We start from the raw sequence: 20,849 nt of genomic DNA, 5'->3' as shown, positions 1-20,849 counted from the left end.
ATACAAATGCCTGCCTGGCGTTTCTCTGCAAGGCGATCTGGGGGGCTGCTTCTCACCGAAAACTGCGTCGGCTTCTGGCATTTCTGAGCAACTTGCGTCTGCACCGACGACATCCCCACGGGCACCAGCCTCTGAAGGATGCCTTGGGTCATCCCGCAGTGACACCGCTGCTTGCTGCAATGGCACAGTCCCAGTCACCAGCCTGGGAACAGCAGGTCCCAAAAGGATTTCTTAGAAAGGGTGGCGGGGAAAGTTATTAAAACACTCTTTGAAAAAGCCAGTGGCACTACTTGATTCTTCACACATTTCTTTGCGTGGCTCAGGCCCCCAGAGCTTCCTTATAGGAGAAATCCAGGCGAGAAATCTTGCATTTAATTCCTTTTTCAGTTGTAATTTGCAGTTTTTCTGGTTCTCCAGGAACACCAGTCTTGGAGCAAGTGTAGCTAAAGCTGTCTTTCAATATGTATTTTTAGACATTGAGGCTTTTAGAACTAGTTTCATTCTGAATTGTTTTTAAATCACAGATTTTAAAAAGGAAGGAAATGTTTTGTGTTTCTTTCATAAAACTTTTTTTTTTGGATCCTGAAACTATATGTAAATAATTCATGGTGGATTAGAACACATGGTGATTTTTAAGGGGGTGTTTCTATTGTTTTCTTAAAGACACTTTTGTATGCTAGTTTTGTGTAGTTAACGTAACATGGTATTAAGGAGCTCTTAAAACATAGTACCACAAATGTCTTATTTGAATGGCCTTCAAAATGTGCATACAGACAGGATTTGAGTTTTTTCCCTCAGTTTCTTTAAGCATTTTTGGCTAAATCAGTCATACTGACAAAAAGAGTCCTGTGACTGTACCATGTTTTAGCACGGATTTTGACTGTGATTCTCCTCTGAAGTTCATTGCAGGACTGGGGGCTTAAACTACTTTATTGTTTTACTAAATGCACTGTGATCAACATATGTTTGTGCTGTGGTATTTAAGATGGGGTGCAGGGGAGGGATAAGGAAATACATACAAATGGATAATCATAATATCTTTGTTTACTTTTAATTCTGTAAAGATACAGGATGAAACTCAAGCCTTAATGGGCATTTTTCCAATGACTGCAATGGAGCCAGGATTTCACCCCACAGCAGTGCCAACTCTGTGATCTTGTTGTGCACATCCCAAAATCTGGAGTTTTTTCTTCTTAAAGTCCCTGCTCTTGAACTCCAGGGAACAGAAAGCAAGCTCCTTTCTCTGTATTTTATAATAAATGTTTCTAGCCTGCAGGGCTGCAAAGAGAAGTTTAAAATCATGGCCCGAGGTTATCTACAAAGCAGAAGGCAAATGATCTCTAGATATTACTGTTTTCTTCTTTAAAATCTCATTATTTCTATGGGAGACTGGACTCATGACTTTTTAACCCTTGGGGTTGGCAGTAAATAAGGCAGATGTATAATATGCCCAGCATCCATTGTGTGCTGTAGTTTTGTGATCATGACAGTGTCCTCAGCTGATCTCGGTTATGTACCTCTATGTCCTGTAACCTAATGTTTCTACCAACCACTCTCTGTTGAAGCAGCCACTGTGAGATGTCTGTAGCAAACGCTGCCTTACTTCTTGTACAAAAGAAAAATCCCTGGGACCTAGAGGGTGCCTGCGGGATGTAGGTGGCAAGGACAGGGAGTCTGGATTTTGAGAAGGGACAACATCCCCACTGCTGTGTTTTGTGAGGGAATATTTATTGTGAAGGCTTGTATAGGGTTTACAATCTAAGTATGTGCTGGAGAGAAAACCTGATGTTCTCTGTTTTGTGCCTAGAGAGCAAAGATACAGCTGCCTGCAGCTGAGCTGCTTGCCTAGCCCCCTGTACCGTTAAAGGAGAGAAATTCACCTCCAGTTCCAGTCTGACTGGGGTCTGATGCGTCACACTCCGCACATGCCTTTGCCTCTCCATTAACTTGAAAAAAGCCATAAATGGCTATTTCAGATGATGGCTTTCGATATCTGAAGTTGCATGGGATGAAACTCACCAAGACTGCCTGAGGCTGGAAAATGGAGGGAGAAATCTCAAGGACGAGTGTGGTGTCTCCATCACAGAACCAGCCCAGCTCTATCAATCATGTTTGCTGGGAATCTGGTGTGTGTTTACCACAGTAGTGTTGCTAGGATTGTGTGCTTGGCTCTTTCTTATTTTCAAATGATAAATTTTTGGCTTTCAAGAGAAAGCTATACCAATAATTTGTTTGTTTTTATAACTAGGTGCCTAATATTTGTGTGTCTTTGCATTTGTCTTAGTCACCAAAGGAATAGTGACCCGATTTCAGGGCTGCTGAAGTCTGATGGATTTTGTTATGACTCATGAATTCTAGCTTCACTATTGCATGTTTCCCATAAATTTGCAAAGGTCTGTGTCCTCCAGTTACCAGATTGGACCAGGCTGGATGAAATAAGGAGGATGGAGGGCCAGACTGTACTGAAGTGTGCTTTGGAGGTACTTTTAGAGGAGGACCTAGGTTGTGTGAGGTGCCATAAACAGAAGTGGAACAGAGAGCCTATTCCTCAAGCATCCCAGTCTCAGGGTATGAAAATATGCTGCAGGAAGAGAAAAAGAATGGGATATGGACCACAGGACAGAGCCACAATGAAGAGAGGCTGCTTGACAGAAATATGCAGTCATGATGGACTGAAACCCTAAAGCATGTCTGAAGGGCTAATAGCATTTCTGTAGCACTAGCTTTTCTGATGATAAGGTCCTTCTAGATCAGTAGGTTTCAGCACAGGGCTCTGTGCACTTACAGGCATGCGCAGGCTGCTTCTCAGGGATCCTCAGCAGGCAACTAAGGATGTGTCTGTGTGAGTGTTTTCTGGTGATCAAGCATCTCCTTTTGAGGTGAGTCTTCTGGTTGCCCCCATTCACTATGCTTTGGTTCAGCCTGGCCAGAGCACGCACGTGGTTTTGGACGGCCTGTCTCAGGAGGTGCTCTGCAACTGCACAGCTGGCACGCTTCACCTATGGATGGGTTCGGGCCACAGGACCAGGCTGCGGCTAGCCAGAAATAACACCCTTCAAATGCACACAGTGTGGATGGTGAGTCCTGCATACCCACTGTTTCACTCAGCAGCTTGCTGTGACTGTGCTGTGCTGCTATCTGATGCACATGCTGCTCAAGGAAACTGGAGTGTGGTCAGTAAGCTTGAAATCACTAGGTAGCAGTCTCCACCTCCCAGGGAAAAAAAATTAGAAAAAGCTGAAAGCCACTATTCTGGGTCAGTTTAGAAGATTTTCCATAAGCAAATGGTACATTATTTTAACGCTAGTGCTCATCTCAGAAAATTGCATAATTCGCTGCTTGAACGTGTGTCTGCATTGCTGGCTGCCTGCCCTTCCCAGGTGCATTTGTGGATGTGTGAAAGCTGAACCAGCCCCATGGTGTGGAACACGTTCTGAACTGAAACAGCTGAGTATTTAGCAGCTGCATATCTGGGTATCAGCTTCTTTTCAGATGTGCATTGGCTCCTCCATTGAGTGCATTTGTATAAATGTGGATTTATGGATTTGTTTAAGCACTGCACAGATCCTTGTGTTGAGTAAAGGTGACTTAAGGAGTAGAGCTTCCTTCCTGGGAGTGGCTCACAGGCACAAGTTTTAAGTGGGGTTATTCATTTTGAGGAATTAGAGCCTGAAAAAGTCAGTGTGGCACAGCTCCGTTATGTTCCTATTTTTAATTGGATTTTGAAGCTCATAATTAATTTGTTAAAAAGGAGGAGATCCTGGCCCTGTAGAAGTGAGTGGGAGTTTAGCCATTGCCTTCAGCAGAGGAGGATTTCACCATCTATCCTTTTATTCTCGCTAATCCTCTGCAACAACAGAAGAGCAGCCTGGCACGTGGAAAGGATCCTTCCCATTTCTTCTCCCTGCCATTGCCCGTAGTGAGGTAGGAGGACCCTTCCCCCCTTCTCCATTCCCATGCTTCCTACATACGTACACCTTGGCAAGACATGCTTTCATTTCATCTTCAGGTTAGATGAAAGCAGCCATTAAAGCAGCAGTTTGTTCTTAGTCTTCACGTGCAGAGATATGGAGGTCTGTCTCCTCCTGCCCTCTCATGTTTTTGAGTAGCTGCAGGAAGGTGGGAAATCTAACCTCTTTGAGGTCTGTGGGTCAAGGAGCTGTCTGACATGGCTTTAAAGGTCACTGTGCTCCTTTGCATTTATCTTGTGCCACACGGAGCATTGTATGCCAGCCTGCTGTCTGGAGCACAAAGAGGTACTGTCTGACATTTTGTGGAACGGGGCTTGGGTTACAGAGGAAAAGCATCTGAAAACAAAACTCAGCTCAGGGCTGTGCAAGGCCAGACCAGGAACGCTTGAGAGAGGAGTCCCTGCAGCAAGTAACAGAGATACGTGGCATCCCATGGGTTTACCAGTAATCATGCTTGGCATTTCTGTCTCTCGTAACCTATATATAGCACTGTACATTTTCAAAGCTTTTGACAAATGTTAACAAGCCAAACTCAGCTTTGTCCTAATAGCCCTTGTTTCACAGAAAGCCCGGGATGTTTTTCCTTCACCCTTCGGCTCTGTAGGCAACTGTATCCTTCAGACTGGCTGTACCTGCCAGATTTGGCTGAGCAGTTGTCTTCCGCATTTGCTTTGCAGCATGTGTAGCAAACATAGGCTGCAAGGCAGTTTGTCTGCCTTGCTGTCTCCACTCTAAGGTAGGCACTAGAGAGCGTCAGAGAACCAAGGAAGCTGGATTGTTATCAAGGCTTGTTTACTGACAGCTTTTGAAAATAATGCATGAACTAACTTCAGACAAAACCGGTGCACCGTCATAGACATGACCAGGGCTGGAGAAATCCCTTTTCTCTGAGAAGGGGAGAGCAGATGCAGTATGCCAGGTAGGATGTCAAGGGCTGGGGGGGTAGAGCGCTGCAACTGCAGCTCTAGTGTCTGGGGCCAGCACCGGTGACAGTGTTTGAATTACAGTTGAGTAACCAGCCCAGAAACAAGGCACCAGCACTTGGCTCACTAACAAGTAGTTTCTTGCTTTTTTTTTTTCCCCTGAAGAAATCCTATTAAAAGAAAAAAAGAACAAAAGGCAAGTCTGCAGAGATGACCAGGCAGGCACAATCTAAGTGGGGTGGTGTTATTGTTGGCTCAGTCCATTGTCCTGTTGGGCATTTTCCCGTGGTGGACTGTGGCACACAACAGAGACATCCAGGCTGGCCTTTCTGCATTCATAGACTGAGGGACAAATGGATATTTTGGCGACATCTTGCTGGCTGCTGCCCCCTCTTCATTGCTTCACCCTATTGAAGTCTTTAATTGAGCTACTGAGCCAAAGAAACTTCTCAGAGGCCAGTAAAATGGCTCAACTCCAGTTAACATTTCAGCCCACTCTGCTGTTCTCTCTGGGGCAGAATGACCACTGTGCAACAGAGCTGCCTGTGCAATAAGAAGTCTGCAGAAACTCACTCACCAGAGAACAGCTTTTTTTCCCATGTATTTTGATGCAATTCTCTTGCCCTCTTCACTTTTCTTGCTCTTTTGGCCTCTCCAGTTTGTCACCTTGAAATATGTATGTCTCCCATAATCAGATCTCACCCCTTTACTTGCTGAATAGACATGCTAAATAGAGAAATCTGTGTCTCTGCACTGAGAAATTTGTCTGCTGTGGCCAAGTGATTGTTTCATGTGACTGACATAGAGAGGTCATACAGACTGCAACTTCAGTTTGGTCAGTGGTGGGATTTTAAGATCACTTTCTTAGCGATTTTAAGGAACAAATAAATAAGTAATAATCCCTTCTTTGTTTATAATTCCCAGCTTAGAAGCTTGGTAGTGAAAGTGATTTCTTGTCTGCATTTTATCTCAACTCCCTCCTCTTCTAATGCATCCATACAGTGCTGACTGCGTGGGGAATAGTGACATGGAGTTTATAGAGGAGGAGATGCACTGGAGCATATGCTCTGTGGGGAGATGATGTATTTGCATGCAGGAATACATGTGCACTGCATAAGAAAAGGGGAGGCCTGAGACCTTGGAATTCTCCATCAGAAGGTGTTAAGACTCCACGGATGTTACACCATGGCAGACTTTGATCCATAGAGACTGGTTTGCATTAGAAGATAGGTAAACGTGAACACAGCAGACCAGAATCTCTCCTGTCTTATCACTGCACCGTTTCACTGCCTTCAGTGGTATGGTTAATATTTCAGAGCAGAATAACAGCTGATAAAGGTGTAGTGCAAAAAGCCTGAAGGACCAGCTGATTTAAAGAGAACATTTCTCCTCTCGCACTCACTGTCCTGATGCCTAATTTCTTGAACCAAGGAACAATTTTTGTTGTGAGAAGTAACTAAACAAGGTGCAGTCCTAAGGGGCAGTGGGCATCTTGAGGGGAACAGATGTGCATCTGGCCACACGAGGGGTAAATGACAGCCGGGGTAAAGCATGCGATGCCATGGTGGCGGTCACTCTGGAGTGGTACACACCTGCAGTGTGTTCAGGTGTTAGTTCAGCCACTGAAAGGTACCACAGTAATTCATCTGGCAAGGGTAGGGTGAGCTGAAAAGCTGACTGAAAATCAGGCTCCAGCCACACAGCAGGACAGGAATCTGGGGACATTCTGAGGGTTTCTTTGAAAGGTAATTGACTGGTTTTATTAGAAATGGGAAATAAGGTTGTGCAAGAATTTTAGCAGTGGTAGAATTTGGGCTGGATCCATCCTCAGCATCATAAGCCCTAAGTTGTTTCCATCCCACACTGGCCAAGAATTATGTAATGGGGTAACCTGCCCAAGTGGGACAGAGGTGAGGTGGGAGGACACAGGGCTTGCAAGTTGAGTGCTCAGTAATCCTGCTGCCACGCTGACTGTTCTCTCCTCCCCTCTGCAGGTGAGAAGCCTTACAAGTGCTCGTGGGAAGGGTGCGAGTGGCGTTTTGCACGGAGTGACGAGCTCACGAGGCATTACAGAAAGCACACGGGTGCAAAGCCCTTTAAATGCAACCATTGTGACAGGTAATGCAGCCTCCTAACATGGTGTCAAGCAACATGTGGACTTTGTGAGTGGCATGGAGCTGCCAGCTCCCCGAGACAAGAGACCTGGCTCCCAGCAGAGGGGCCTGTTCTGGCCTCCTATCCCACCGCCTCGATCCCTGAGCCAAGGAGGGACCCTCCACTCTGCCCCTGTCCTCTCTGCCTCAGTGGCCAGGTGGGCTGGCAGAGGGGGCATACTTCCTAAGCAGCCTAAGCTGTTTCCATCCCACAGTACAGAGAAAGATGTGGGACCAGGTGTAGGTCTGACTGAAACCTCCCGGTGTCTGTTGTGGGCACAGGATTCAGTCCATAGGGTAGCTGTTCTTAATGCTCTGAAAGCAGAGACGAAGTCCAGAGGGCTCTAGACCACTTCAGTGATGGACCTCTCAACAAAGCGTCTCCACAGCTTTCCATCTCCTGGTTGTATGAGCCTGGTGCCCTCACAAAGACAGAGCTCTCTCTACCTGCTCTGCTTCAAGGGCTACCCCAAGCACCTCCACTGGCTGCCTGTGTTTCATCAGAGTGGTTGGCAGAGGGTGATGGGTCCCACAAATACGTGGGTGTATGACTCGGGAGACAGGGAGCGTGTGTGGCTGTTGTGCCACAAATCTATAGGAGATGTCTAGGAGAAAAGCACTTAATTTCTGTATGATCATTGTCTTCTCTTAGCACTGAGTCCAGGGCTCCATGCTTCCACAGATGAAACGGGAGAGTCAATGAAAGACAGCAAAGGGCTTCATTTTCAAAAGCACAGGAGTGATTTAGGCACATCTGACAATTCAAGTTCATGGGGTTGTTTTGTGTAGGATCAGTGATCTCTGCACATTCATGCTAATTAGTGAATCTTTTCCTACAGTTTTAAATCTCATTCTGTGTGGGCCCAGATTTAAAAGCCTGACAGGTGTCCAGAGCCAGGGTTCCTGAAGAGCCTGTCATGCAGCAGTCCTCCTCTGGGCACTCAGAAATGAGGGGCTGGTTTTGCCTGGCAAGCTGAGCACCCAGGAGCTCCCAGTGAGAGCCATGGTTGCTGCTGCTCACAGCCGATTCTTTTTTGCAGTCCTCGCCGCTTTAGCTGCTTGAATGAATGATAAAAATCTGGTCATCCTTGCTTGGTGCTGAGTATTTTTGAAATCTGGGTTCTTTGAATTGAGAAACAAAACCAAAAGAAAACCCTCCTCCCCATCCCCAATCCCAATTGATAAGAAATTAGGGTGGAGCAAAAGCAATTACCCCTGTAATGGCTCTTGACAGCACTGACAGGATCAAACAATGAGCACTTCTCCCCCTCGCACCCCCCCAGCTGGAGATTGGCAGTGCCCTGGGTAAAACCTGGATCCACTATTGAGTAATCAAATAATGTGCTTGCATCTGAACATGTTATCCAGCTAATCCTATTTATATATATTTTTAAAAGAGGCTTAAGAAAATTACCCATCTTTTTAATGCAGCACTAAGGTTCTCTGCTCTGATAAGGAAACATTTTGTAATACAATAAAGGCTCTAGGAAGCCTCTGGGTACACCAGACCAGCAGAGAACATGCATGGAGAGAGGATGTGTGGGACATAAACAAGGGACCCCATCCTTTTATGGGAAGGAAATTGGATCATTTTCACATCCTGCCTTTCCAAGAGCTTCATCTCCTTGAGTGCTCTTCTCCCCTTGTCTCCCCTCTTCCTGTCCCCCTTCCCCCACAGAGGGCTTCCTCTTGGATTATTTTTTGTTTTATCCCTGGGTTGTCTTTTGTTTGCTCAGAATGAGGGGCAGGGTAAGCCAAGTAGGGACCTCTGGAGTTCTGCTTTTGTGTAAGCACCTCTGTGGAGGAGAACAGTTACGTTCCCTGTTTTAAATGTAAGGCATTGCCATTCTCTTTTCTTTCCTCTGAAGAACAAACGAACCATCCTAGCCCCACAAACACACACATGCACACACACATACACACAAAGCCCCAGGGTTTCTGTGTCAGGACAGACAATATTTTTAGCAGACAGTATTTTCAACTCCTCAGTTCCTTTCAGCCCTTTGTTAAGTATTCATTCTTCTCCCTCTACATTTTATCCCTTCCTACCTAGTTTTTTTCTTTGGCAGCCAAGTCAGTCACTGCAGTCAAGAGATATATTCCTGCAATCATCTAATGCATTTTCTGCTCTTCAGCTGAATCTGTAGATGAAGGAAAAGTATTTATTAATAAGTTAAGAGTGCTGGGGATTGTGCACTGTTAAACTCCATGCACATACCATCTTTGTGTGGTGGTAGGAGGCAGGTTTGCCTTTATTCTCCCAGTCGGTTGTTACAAACTGGTAGAGTGATGGTGCCTGTTCTTCTTTTGGCCCACTCTGCCATACCACTATTTTTCCTTCTTTTCTCATTCACAGATCTCTCTACTGCTACCTATTGCAGATGTCATCTCAAGCAAGCACTGAAACATGTGCCTAAATCTGTCCTTAGCTATTTAGGCAGACGTCTAATGTTAAAGACAGTCCTTCCTGAGCCAGGGTTCCCAGCTGGAAAACAGTTTATCTGTATTTGAACTGCTACCCTTTACTACACCCACCATTATTGACAGGAGTTGTAGTCACTCCCTCAGACATGCTGGCTTGCTAAACTTTAAGGAGCCTTTTGGAGCTACTTTTAACAACACTGACCTAGCACAAAACATATGCCTGTTGTTGTTCAGAGCTGAAGGCCATACCTTGGCAATCAGAGCATGAAAGTGGTGATTCAGATAGCAAAGAAGGGCAATGTTGTGCACACGGTCTGGCTGCAATTCCCTTCCCAGGCTGTTTTCAGATGTGTTTGTGTCTCTGACCTTTTGGCTGACATCAAAGGGGTGTTAATGTCCTCTGTGTACAGGTCAATTTTAAAACAAAAGAGATAAGAAGACGTGATTCTTTTCTGCTGTCCCAGCCCTATCGCAACACCATGCAGCCCGCAGATCACATAGTTATAGCTGGCAAACTACCACTGGTTTGAGTAGCACCATATGTACTGCAAATGGTGTGTGGTTTGGTGGCAGCAGGGGAGAAAGGAGAATCAGCTCAAGTGGTGCAGAAGGCAGTGTACAAGTCCCTAGTGCCTTCCGGACATGAGGGATATGCTGGTTATTAGCATTCCCCAGGAATGCTCTTCAGGAGCACAGGCTAGGGTTATGCTCCTCACACAGTACAAGCCCTCAGCACTCCAAGGGGAAGAGGGTGACAGGGTAGTGGCACTTGTTTGTTCTGCATAAGTATGTGTTTAGGAGGTAGCAGCTTAGTGCCAGACTATTGGGGTATATACTCGTGTGGGGGGTGGGGTGGGGGGGGTGGGTGTGGGTGTGTGGGTGTGGGTGTGTGTGTGTGGGGGGGGTGTGTGGTGTGTGTGGTGTGGGGGGGGGTGTGTGTGTGTGTGCGCGCGCGGTTCCCTTTTTGACAGTAAGCTAAGAGCACACTTGGCTGGAATGAACACATCCCACAGTGGCAAATCCACAGCTGGTAGGAAAGATGGCTGAGCAATATATTCTCTTCTCATCATAGTTACCTTCCGTCTTTCTCCTGCAGAGGCTTCAGTGCCGAGCAGTACTGTGTTGCTAAGGAGATAGAGCAAAAAGAGAAAGGAAGGAATCGTGTTTTGGAGCAGGGAATTTATGTATCATGCATCACTGTATGACTTTCAGAATTAAGGTATCTTATTCTAATGTAAACTGTCCTTTCTAGGAAGAGCTGGACGGGGGGAGGGATGATGGGGAAGATAGTGACAGGCCTACGTACAATATGCAGAGCTGGTCTGGAACTGGAAGAGGTGTAGAGCCAGAGGTGTGAAGCAAGGTCTTGTCTCACGGACAGGACTAGAGACCAGCAAGCTGCTGTTTCTTAATTTGTGAAGAAGGGAGTTTCCCTTGACAGCTTATCCTGTGGAGCCTCTTCCACTGCTGCCTCTAGTTCCAGAAGGAAAAAAAATGTGTCCACTGATCAGTAGCTTTTTTGACAGTGTGATTTAACTGCAAAATTTTGTAGGGACTGTTTTACTGTTGAAAATAAATGTCTGCATCCACCAGCCTTACCAAGAGATAGAACTGACCAAATTAGTCAGCAGGAGAATGTGAAGAATTAGTATTGTATCATTTTATTAGCTATAAATTAGCAAATATAGTACCATTTTATTAGCTATAAAAATATTCTAGGGCTGAAAAATATGCTAGATGCTAATACTGTGGTTATTGATGTGAAACAACGTATTGAATCCATATTTTTAACAAATCTTGCTGTGCTGTGACTCAGCATACATTTTCCTGGGTTGCATCTATAGTAGAGACAATCGGAGAGGAAAAGCCGTGCCTGGATGGTGGTCTTATGACTAGTCCTAGACTGAAGTGCCAGCTGGTGCATGTCTTTTTGGCAGCCACTCAAGCTGTTGTTTTGTTTTGGCAGCCCTTGTAGCCAGAGCATGCTGCTTTCTCAGTTTAGACTGACAAGAGAGATGTTGGTCCAAGGGTGTATTTTGGCACTGTAGGTCTAGAAAATTCTAGCTGTGCTGAGCCTGCTGTGTTGAAAGCCAGGTGTCCATTGTCAAATTCACGTCTGTCTCACTGTGCTTCATGTAGGAGCTTGGAGGAATGCAGCCTTCATCCTATTTTGAAGTCTTTCTTCTTAATTTTTGCCACTCTGAAGGTATTAACCCCCTTGTAAGCTGCTACAGTAAATCAGTAGAGAACAGCTGACTTGAGCAGAGCTATGCTCATCCACAGAAGATGAGTAGCTTTTCTTGGAAAGTCATCTTCTTATGAATCACAGAATCATAGAATCGTTTAGGTTGGAAAAGACCTTTAAGATCATCAAGTCCAACCATTAACCTAACACTACCACGTCCACCACTAAACCAGTTAAGGGTAGAGTAGTAATTTCATGTTTCCTGGCTTAGTGGCTGGATTATTTTTTAATGAAAGTAAAACTAGAATAGAATCATTAAGGTTGGAAAGGATCTCTAAGATCATCAGTCCAACCATCAACCCAACACCACCATGCCCACTAAAACATGTCCCAAAGTGCCACATGTACCCATTTTTTTAACACTTCCAGGGATGGTGACTCTACCACCTCTCTGGGCAGCCTGTTCCAATGCTTGACCACTCTTTCCGTGAAGAAATTTCTCCTAATTTCCGATCTAAACCTGATGCAGCTTGAGGCCATTTCCTCTCATTCTGTCATTTTCTTTGTCTTAAAAATGCACCTCTCGATCCACTCATCTCTGCATGTAGATCCAGATAGATTGCTTGTGCAGGGGAGTACTGCCAGTGGGACAGAAAAGATCCGCTAACTATTTAAAATATCTTAATTTTTATAGTTCTTATCTTTCTCAGCCTTTCTCTGCTTAGGGTGTTTATCGTCTGGGTGTTTGCCTTTAGATTGAGTGTTCTTTTTTTTATCTTTGGTTTTTGGCTTTTTTTACTGAGTAGTTCAATTTTTTCTTTTACCTTTTTCTTTCTGAAAAATACAAAATACTCAACTACTGGTTTTTTGGAAATACATTCAGTGCTCATGTATGAGCTATCCAGATTCTAACAATAAGCCATTTGGATATCCATCAGACCAATATTGGTGGCTTTTTTATACTCTAAATCTGTGGCACAGTGAAGAGACGTTCCAGGCAAGTCAGTTCTGGAAGTAGCTTTTCATGGTGCCCTTGGAGCCCACAAAAACTCAAAAGCCACAAATATGTGGGGTTTGTATGATATTTATAATAGATGTGTTCTGCTATTAGTAAAAATAAATGAGCCAGTGTCTTATGGCTTAGGGTGGAAAGAAGGCAAGCCAAGATCTGCAGGGAACTTGGAAACCTCCTCTTTTTTTAGTGGTCAACTTGAAGCATCTAGTAGAAGTCTGGTTTCTGAGAACACCCAAGTCCTGCCGCTCTGACAGTCAGGATTCATTTTAGGGCATTGGGGTAGGCAGCCAGAACCACTGCCCGCTTGTCCTGCAGTTTGCTGTCTGGTGCCATACATATCTTTAATGACAGTGTGATGGTGGGTGTGAAATGGGTTGGTGCTTTCAATCCCATTTCTGATGGGTATGAAGTCGAAAAAACATTCTTGCTTACTGGCAGTCATGATAAAATGGGGTATATATTGAATTGCAGGGAAGAAAAGTACATGTCCTCCTGAGAACTTATTCCCCTCATCACTCTGACAATATCTTGATGGTATGATGTGCCTGACTCATCACTCTGACAATATCTTGATGGTATGATGTGCCTGAATTTGGGCTGCTGTTCCTGCTGCTGTGAGTGCCCTGCAGCATGTCTACTACAAGGCAGCTGTTCTAGAATAGTAATTCCTGATTAACTCTTTGTGGGATTGCTCTTCTCCTGGACTAAGTGTGTTTTATTCTGAGTATCGTAACCCACTTTCCAAGTGGACGAAGTAATTTCAGAAGGCAGCAGTCATAAGCCTTTAGAGAGGGAGTTAATCAAGAATATATGCTTCATTTCAAATTCATGCCCTACCTTATTCTCAATTAACTGCATGTTTAGACCAGCCCTAAAACTCAACTACTTCTCTAGGGTCACGGCTCTTAAGTCCGTCTCATCAGCATCCGTCTACATGTTGAGAATGTCAAAACATTATGTTTTCTTATGAGATGGAGAAAAATTGCTTTGTGCATAAAGAACAGAAGTTGAAAGCTGAAGTCCTGGCATTTTTTTCTGGTTTTACCACACTTCTTGTGTGATTTACAATTTCCTTGCTTTCTGTGTCTCTCAATTTTCACAAAGTAGGCATAATACCTTATCTTCTGTCAACATCCTTCAGGGAGATAGCATTCATCAACATCCACATATTACCACCCGGATTCTCAACAGAGAGAAAGGGAGAGATATGTAGCCTGACGGATTGTCAGCCTCCAAACTCTGAACCAGCTTTCCTTCCAGTTTGGAGTTAGAAATGAGAATTCAGCTTTCAAAACTGGCATCGTACTTCGGTGCTTGTTGCAGGTTCTGGGCACTTGAGAAAGCTGGTGTTTTTTTAAACCGGTGTTGCTGAGTACTTGAGCAAAACTGACTTGTTTTGTTTTATTTTTTTATATGCACATTTTATACTAAATATTTGATTTTATACTACAGGTGCATAGATGAGCATTCGTCCCTGATGTTTGACTCAGTGAAAGAAGAGGGAGGGAGAGGAACAGAGAAAGGAGAAGAGTAGTCTATTTAGCTGCCGAAGAGCCAGGATAGTTGGCTATCTGTGGTCACAGAGGTCAATCACACAGGGTTTGGTGGCAATCCATGGGTAATCTAAGGCATGTCTCTAAACCTGGGTATATATTTCCTCCTGTACATAAGGAGGAAGGAGCAGGAAATCTCTTTTCCCAAATCCTGTATTTATTTCATTTCCAACATACTTTATTTTGCAGGTGTTTTTCCAGGTCTGATCACCTCGCCCTCCACATGAAGAGACACATCTAAATATCAGTCAGCTTGGCATGGATGTCATCTGAGCTAAGTGTTGTGAGATGAAAGTGGAACTCCAGTTACAACATGCTGCCTTGCAGGAGAAGAGAACTTGATCACGTGTAATCCTCTGTACAGAGACCACACGCTCACACTGTCATGCACACAGTTATACTTCAATACGTACATCGGTCCTTTATGCCTTGCCCCAGCTGGATGGGAGAAGATGCAGGCGAGGAAATGGTATAGAGGTGAAGTCAATGAGAAGGAACAGTTGCTTACAGTACTTCGTCCCTCTTGGATTTGTTTCCTGTTTTTGCCAGCGGAAGTCAAAGAAAACGGAGGAGGCTTCCCTGCAGGTGGACGGCAGTAGGAGGGGCTTATTTAACTTGCTTCTCAGTGCAACTCAATAGGAGAATATGTCATCTTGAAGTTGCATATTTGTAGCACTAACTTTCTTTTTAAATAGATGGGGGGAAAACAATGACCTAGAAAACCAAATCCCAGTTTGGTAGCCAAAATTAACCTCTTGGTTCATTTGTTCTTTGTCTGAGAATTCCTAATGTTCAGTGCGTCAGACTTCTCACAGACACTTTGACCTGTCTTGGTTTTGGTTCTTCTTCCTAGAACTGAGCTATTGAGATCCTTTTAAGTCAATACCAGTGGCCTTAATGGCAGTAGACTGTGGAGTGACACTTGTGACACAAATATCCTTTTTGGCCTGAGTTTATGTAGACTTCATGGAGGACTATGTTTTTGTTGGTTGTTTTTGTTTTAATTTTTGTTTTGGCTATTGCACAACATATGCACTAGGGACTCTGGAAGCTGCTGCCATGATGGCTAAGTGGCCAAGGGATAAAGCCCTGAGAAACAGCACCTGATATCTCTGTAGGCCTCACCTTATTGCCATAGCTAGGACTTCTTGTTTGTTTGTTGAACAAAAAACTTTAAAAGCTTATTTGGAAGCTTAAACATTTTTTTCTCTTTTCTCCATGAACAAGTGATCTTCAGAACTCCTTGTCTTCACCTGGATATCGGTCTGGGACTGGCCACACAGGCATGACTACAGGATTCCTTCCACATCATGTGAGCATGTTAGCCACAACCCACAGTGACTTAGTGATGAATTATGTTGCTTTTTCTTGCTGTTCTTCTATTAGCCAATTTAAAACATTAGCCTTTTGTTTGTGTAAAGAGCACCTGCAGATGTTTTAATTAAAAGATGTTTGTTGAGCATCTTACACACAAAAAAAAACCCAAGCCAAAAATCCTACTCCAGGCTCTGAGTGGGAAATTGAGAACCTCTTCCAAGTACAATGGCTTCATTCAGCATTAGCCTTTTAAAGAAATTATCAAAGTCCTCCTTTTCCATTCATCAAGTTGATGCTGTAGCCCACTCCTATATGACAAAATGTAACAGTGTGAACGGTGAAGGAAGGGTTGGATTTTACATACAGCAGTGAGGCTTTTCCAAATGATTGGTCTAAAGTATTACTAACCTAGAGGTCCATTTTGGCCTACTGTGTGAACCATCAAGGAGAAGTGGAGGTCTCATGCTCACCCTTCAGTCTTATTGATAATTTGATTTCGTTGGCTCAAAGTGGATTAAAGTCTTCATTACAAAAGAAAAACAAAAAAATGTATCTTACCATAACTTGCATTTGAAGCTATTTGGCACTGGCCCTGACTCCAAAGACTGCATTTAGGACCATAAAAATGGCCTATGCAAGCGGGCAGGTGGTCATTAGGTTGTATATTTTGTATATTCTGGGACCATCCCTACAAGATGTGTCTAGAAATGAAACAAAATGGCGTGTGGTCCACAAATGGTTGCTGCTCTTTTATACTGTATTAGCCAACTGCCCTTCTTTGACTGTTTTGATTCATTGACTGTTAAATATTTCCCTTAATTTATGTTTTGGGAGGTAAAACTGTACTCTTAGGGGAAAAAAGAACAAACAAGAAACTCGATAGATGTTTAAGAGCTGTCACCGGGATCCTTGGCACTTGAATTCTCAGCATTTTGCAACCTTTGGTTCCAGTGAGAGGTTGAATTGACTCGAAAGATGCTATTTTTCCTCACAGTTTTCACAAAACACTGTGACTGTCAACTGAACACTTTGGGGACAGGGGGGAAATACAATATCTGGCCCATATGGCATGAAATATGGACCAAAATCTAACCATCTTTTAGAGACAATGATGTAACATTTGTGGTAAGAGCATGAGAGAGAGCAAGAGAGAGAGTGAAAGAAAGAAAAGAAAGAAAGACAGAGAGAAAGAGAGAGAGAACGAAAATTGAGTTTATTCCAAAGATTTAAAACTAACCGTACTCTATATGTGTATATATATATGCTTTTATATATATATATGTATACATTTAAAAATTGCGGAGCACTGCTTGCTGACAATCTCGTATTTCTCTACTTCTGTATTTGCGTACTTTTTATGGCCATTCCACCTAGCTGTTCCACTGGGACTAAGGGCCCTAGAATCCAATTTGTGTTGGAATATGTAGAGCATTCTGCCAGATGTCTAATGGGAACTGAAACCTCAGCTGTATGAAACTGTAGAGCATCAAGTCAGTGATTAGATTAAAAAAAGGATAAGAGAATCCTAGTGTTTCATTACTGTAGTGTCCTAAAGTGTGTGCTCTCAAACCCACCACTATGATATTCATTGGCTGTGAACCTGCATAAATATCCTCCTTTGACCTCTGAACACACCTGCCTTTAGACACTCTGTTAGTAGTCTACAAACCTTAATTATGAAGTGACAGTTTAAGTACCAGACTCTATTTAAAATGGAAAAAATCAAGCAAGACCGTTTGTTTATTTCCAGTTGTCATTTATGGTCTTGTTGACATCTTATTTAAATATGGCAGAACAAGGGCCTCATGGAAAAACACATACTGAAATGTCTGATTATGTCGTTGTAGAGGCAGGCCTACATCTAAATCATGGATCCAAATAGCCTAAAAAACATAGAGAAAAGGGGGATAAGAGACTTAACCAGATTCCAGATTTCTCAGGCTCTCTCTGTAGCAGGTCTTGAACTCTGAAGCCAAATTTTGGTCTTTGGGACCATCTCTGCTGTTTGTAAAGGGAGATATTTTTTCACCTGTATACATGGTGTACTCAGTCAATCTCCAGACTTCAGTTTTTGGGTGCTCATAAGCACGTGTCTTAGCCATTACTAAAATTCTGAACCATAGCTGGTATTTTGTAGAAGGAGTCTCCGTTTTGGAAAGGCATAATTAGTGACACATTCCAGGATTCATTTTTTACAATGACAAGTTTTGTTTCTTTGCAGCTATTTTAAGCTGTGCACTTCAAACTTGTGTAATCTGTTGTAGCTAGATCCTTTTTGAGCCTGTGTCTCCTTCCTAAAATTGTACAGTTGTCCTCTATTTGTAAACTATGAGTAGAAACAGACTAATGAGAAAAGGCTAACCCTCCCTGTAAGGCTTCTTGGAAGCAAACTCATAAATAGATGATTTCGTGACAGTTGAGGGCTGAGTTATCCAGCTGTAGAAAGGAGAAGCTTAACCTTATTTCCTTCATGCTAGATTTATGCCTATTTGCAAAAGAGAAGTCATTATAAGAAAGTCAGATTGTGGCTTCCAAGGCCAACCATAGAATGAGAACAAATTGAGACAAAAGTCTCACAAAACAGTGTACGCAGAGGAAGCAGCTAAAGCAAATGTGAGGTTTTGTGAATAGCTAAATAATATTTTGGAGCAAAGCAGTCAATCATAGAATCACGCAGGTGGGAAGGGGCCTCCAGAGGCCATCTTGGACAATGTCCAACTGGAGCTGGTTGCTCAGGGCCATATCCAGCTGAGTTTTAAATATCCCCAAGGATGGGAATTCTACAACCTCTCAGTGCAAGCTGGTCCAATATTTGACCACCTTTATGGTAAAACAGCCCCCCCCCTCCACCCCCGCAAAAAAAAATCCATGTGTCAAGTAGGAATTTTCCATGTTCCAAGTTGTTTTCATTGCCTCTTCTACTGTGCACCTCCAAGAAGAGTCTGGCTTCTTCTCTATACCCTCTGTTAGGTATTTGAAGACAGCAATAAGATCTACCCTTACCCTTCTCTTCCTAAGGTTGAACCACGTCTCTCAACCTCTATTCATCCATCATGTGTTCCAGAACCTGATCTCTATGGTGGTTCTCTGCTAGACTTGCTCCAATATGTCAATAATTTTATTGTAATGGGGAGACCAAAACCAGACAGAATATTCCAGATCAGGACATACTTCATATGTTACAGTGTTGATATAATGTATTTATTCTGGATTTTTCCATTATCTAATTGAGACAAGCTATACTCTATGACAAGATTCTATTTTGAAAACTGACTTATGAAAAAACATTTAGGAAACACCAGTATGAAGATTTTTCTAATCAGATTTTCTGAATCTGTATATAAAAATATGCTTATAGAAATACAGTTTCTATACTGCCAACTTGAAGCTTGGAAAGCAAAATTCTGTTTTTCCAACATAATCATTGCTGTTTACCTTAAATTAAAAAAATGTATTGTTTCACTCATACTGTATGAATACACATGATGCTGTATTTTAGTCACTTTTTAGACCAAAACAACACTTCAATGCATCTTTGTTCCGTTTGGTTTTCCCCTTAGGAGACAAAGAGCAACCTAAAATATGACATGTATTTTATAAAGATTGATGTAATAGAAAAGGGGATTCCAGAGTCCAGAGTATTTTTCATTGTCCCAGAGTTGTTCTTTTTCAATAGCCAGTACTCAGTCTAGAAAATTAAATTATCTGGATAAATTGGCAAATGAAGAAGAAAAAGGATGGACTGAAATCCTAGATTCTTTCAATGTCTTGGACAAGGCCCTGAGCAGTCTGATCTAACTAAACTGATTTTTAAACAGAGGGTTGAATTAGGTGACCACCAGAGGTACCTTCCAACATTAATTTTTTTGTGTTTCTATGATTGATTTCAGAGCTCCCACTGATTAAATGTGTACTGGTTCTAGTTCTGAGTCTTGGCCTGGTAGAACAGACTGTAGGACAGGTCTATAGGGTTTCTCTCAAACTCTGATAGTTTCATCCTTATTAAACTTTCTAAGGCTTCTTCATGAGGGAGACTTAGAGATGAGGAAATCTTTAAAAAAAAACCCAAACCCTTAGCAAACCAGTTTGAAGCAATATCATACCATGAGATGTGTCACAGCTGCGGGGAGCAACCAGATATTATGGAAACAAGTTTGCTAGCCTGGAAGACCCATGTGATGTCTCAAAAATGGTTTCCAGGACCTGAAATCTAAGCCAACATGTACTTCTACAAAGGTGAACATTATTTTTTTATTTTTTCATTCATTCTTATTTTCCTCAGACTTTTTGGAATTGGGTTTACTGTTTTTTTAGGCTAGCACATTTTCACTTAATACATGAAAAGCACTGACCAAACACAGATGGGGAAGAAGAACCTGCATGCAAGAGGAGCCCCCAGGTCCTTGCACTTGGAACTGTTTTCACGTCAGGAGTAAAAAGATAACTAATCACTAGGGTGTGTGTCTAAAATGGAGTTGGTTAATATGATAGTTGCAGTGATTGAGTGTATCTTATCTGTGACCTTTCTGATATCTACAGAATCAGGCTTTCTCCCTCATTTTTACCTGGCCCTAGACAATTTGGGCTTTTTAGCTGTCTCTAAGACAAAGGTTGCTCCTCCTGGTTAATATAGTTTGTTTATCTGTGTACAAAAGAGGTCATAATTGGTGCTTTTGACAAAACTGATGAAAATCCAACTTGCTTAAGTGTTTCCTTTTCTCTCCCTGTTCCCTTAAAGTGTGTCAAAATCTTTACATTTAAAAATTTTTAAAAAGTGGAAAATTTTGTAAATAATTTAATGTTAACTAGGCCAGCACCCAGTGGATCAAGGGCTTTTATTCTTGATTTCATTCAGAACTTGGCATATTCTGTCATTCCACCCAGTGACACTGTTTTTAAGCTTTCATATCCTGGGTGACGCCTCTAACCCAACACTCTTTTAAAGTACTTTTTGCTGATTTCAGATAAAATTGCACTTGCAAAGTTCCCTACATACCAAGAACAAAAACAATACTTGACAACAACTCTATTTAACTCTGTCTTGAAAAATGAGAATTATTTCCTCGTAAGATACTACAGCTACTCATTGACAACTCTTGCCTGTCTTTCATTAGCATTTAATCTACGCCTTCTTGAATGATCATTTCCAGACCAAGCTTGGATATTCTTCTTCCTTTCGTCACATTTGTGTCTCTTCTTATTAATAGTTTAGGGATGACTACTGCAGTCTTTCTCCTCCACAGCTCTACACTGGCTTCAGTGGCAAGATTTAGCATTGTAAGAACTGTAGGATCTGGCCTACCAGGTA

General features: G+C 42.8%; 1 protein-coding gene across 1 annotated transcript in view; it reads left to right on the top strand.

Moving 5' to 3' along the window:
- Nucleotides 1-14,465, top strand: part of KLF7 (KLF transcription factor 7) — a 57,493-nt gene extending 43,028 nt beyond the window's left edge. The window contains exons 3-4 of the mRNA XM_075711244.1: nucleotides 6,889-7,012; nucleotides 14,414-14,465. Coding sequence (XP_075567359.1) covers nucleotides 6,889-7,012; nucleotides 14,414-14,465 — 176 coding nt within the window. The remainder of the gene's footprint in view (nucleotides 1-6,888; nucleotides 7,013-14,413) is intronic.
- The last annotated feature ends 6,384 nt before the right edge of the window (nucleotides 14,466-20,849 follow it).

The sequence above is a fragment of the Pelecanus crispus genome, chromosome 5 (genome assembly GCF_030463565.1).
Source record: "Pelecanus crispus isolate bPelCri1 chromosome 5, bPelCri1.pri, whole genome shotgun sequence".
In the NCBI taxonomy this organism is placed as follows: Eukaryota; Metazoa; Chordata; class Aves; order Pelecaniformes; family Pelecanidae; genus Pelecanus; species Pelecanus crispus.
This window is presented reverse-complemented; position numbering and strand designations above follow the sequence as displayed.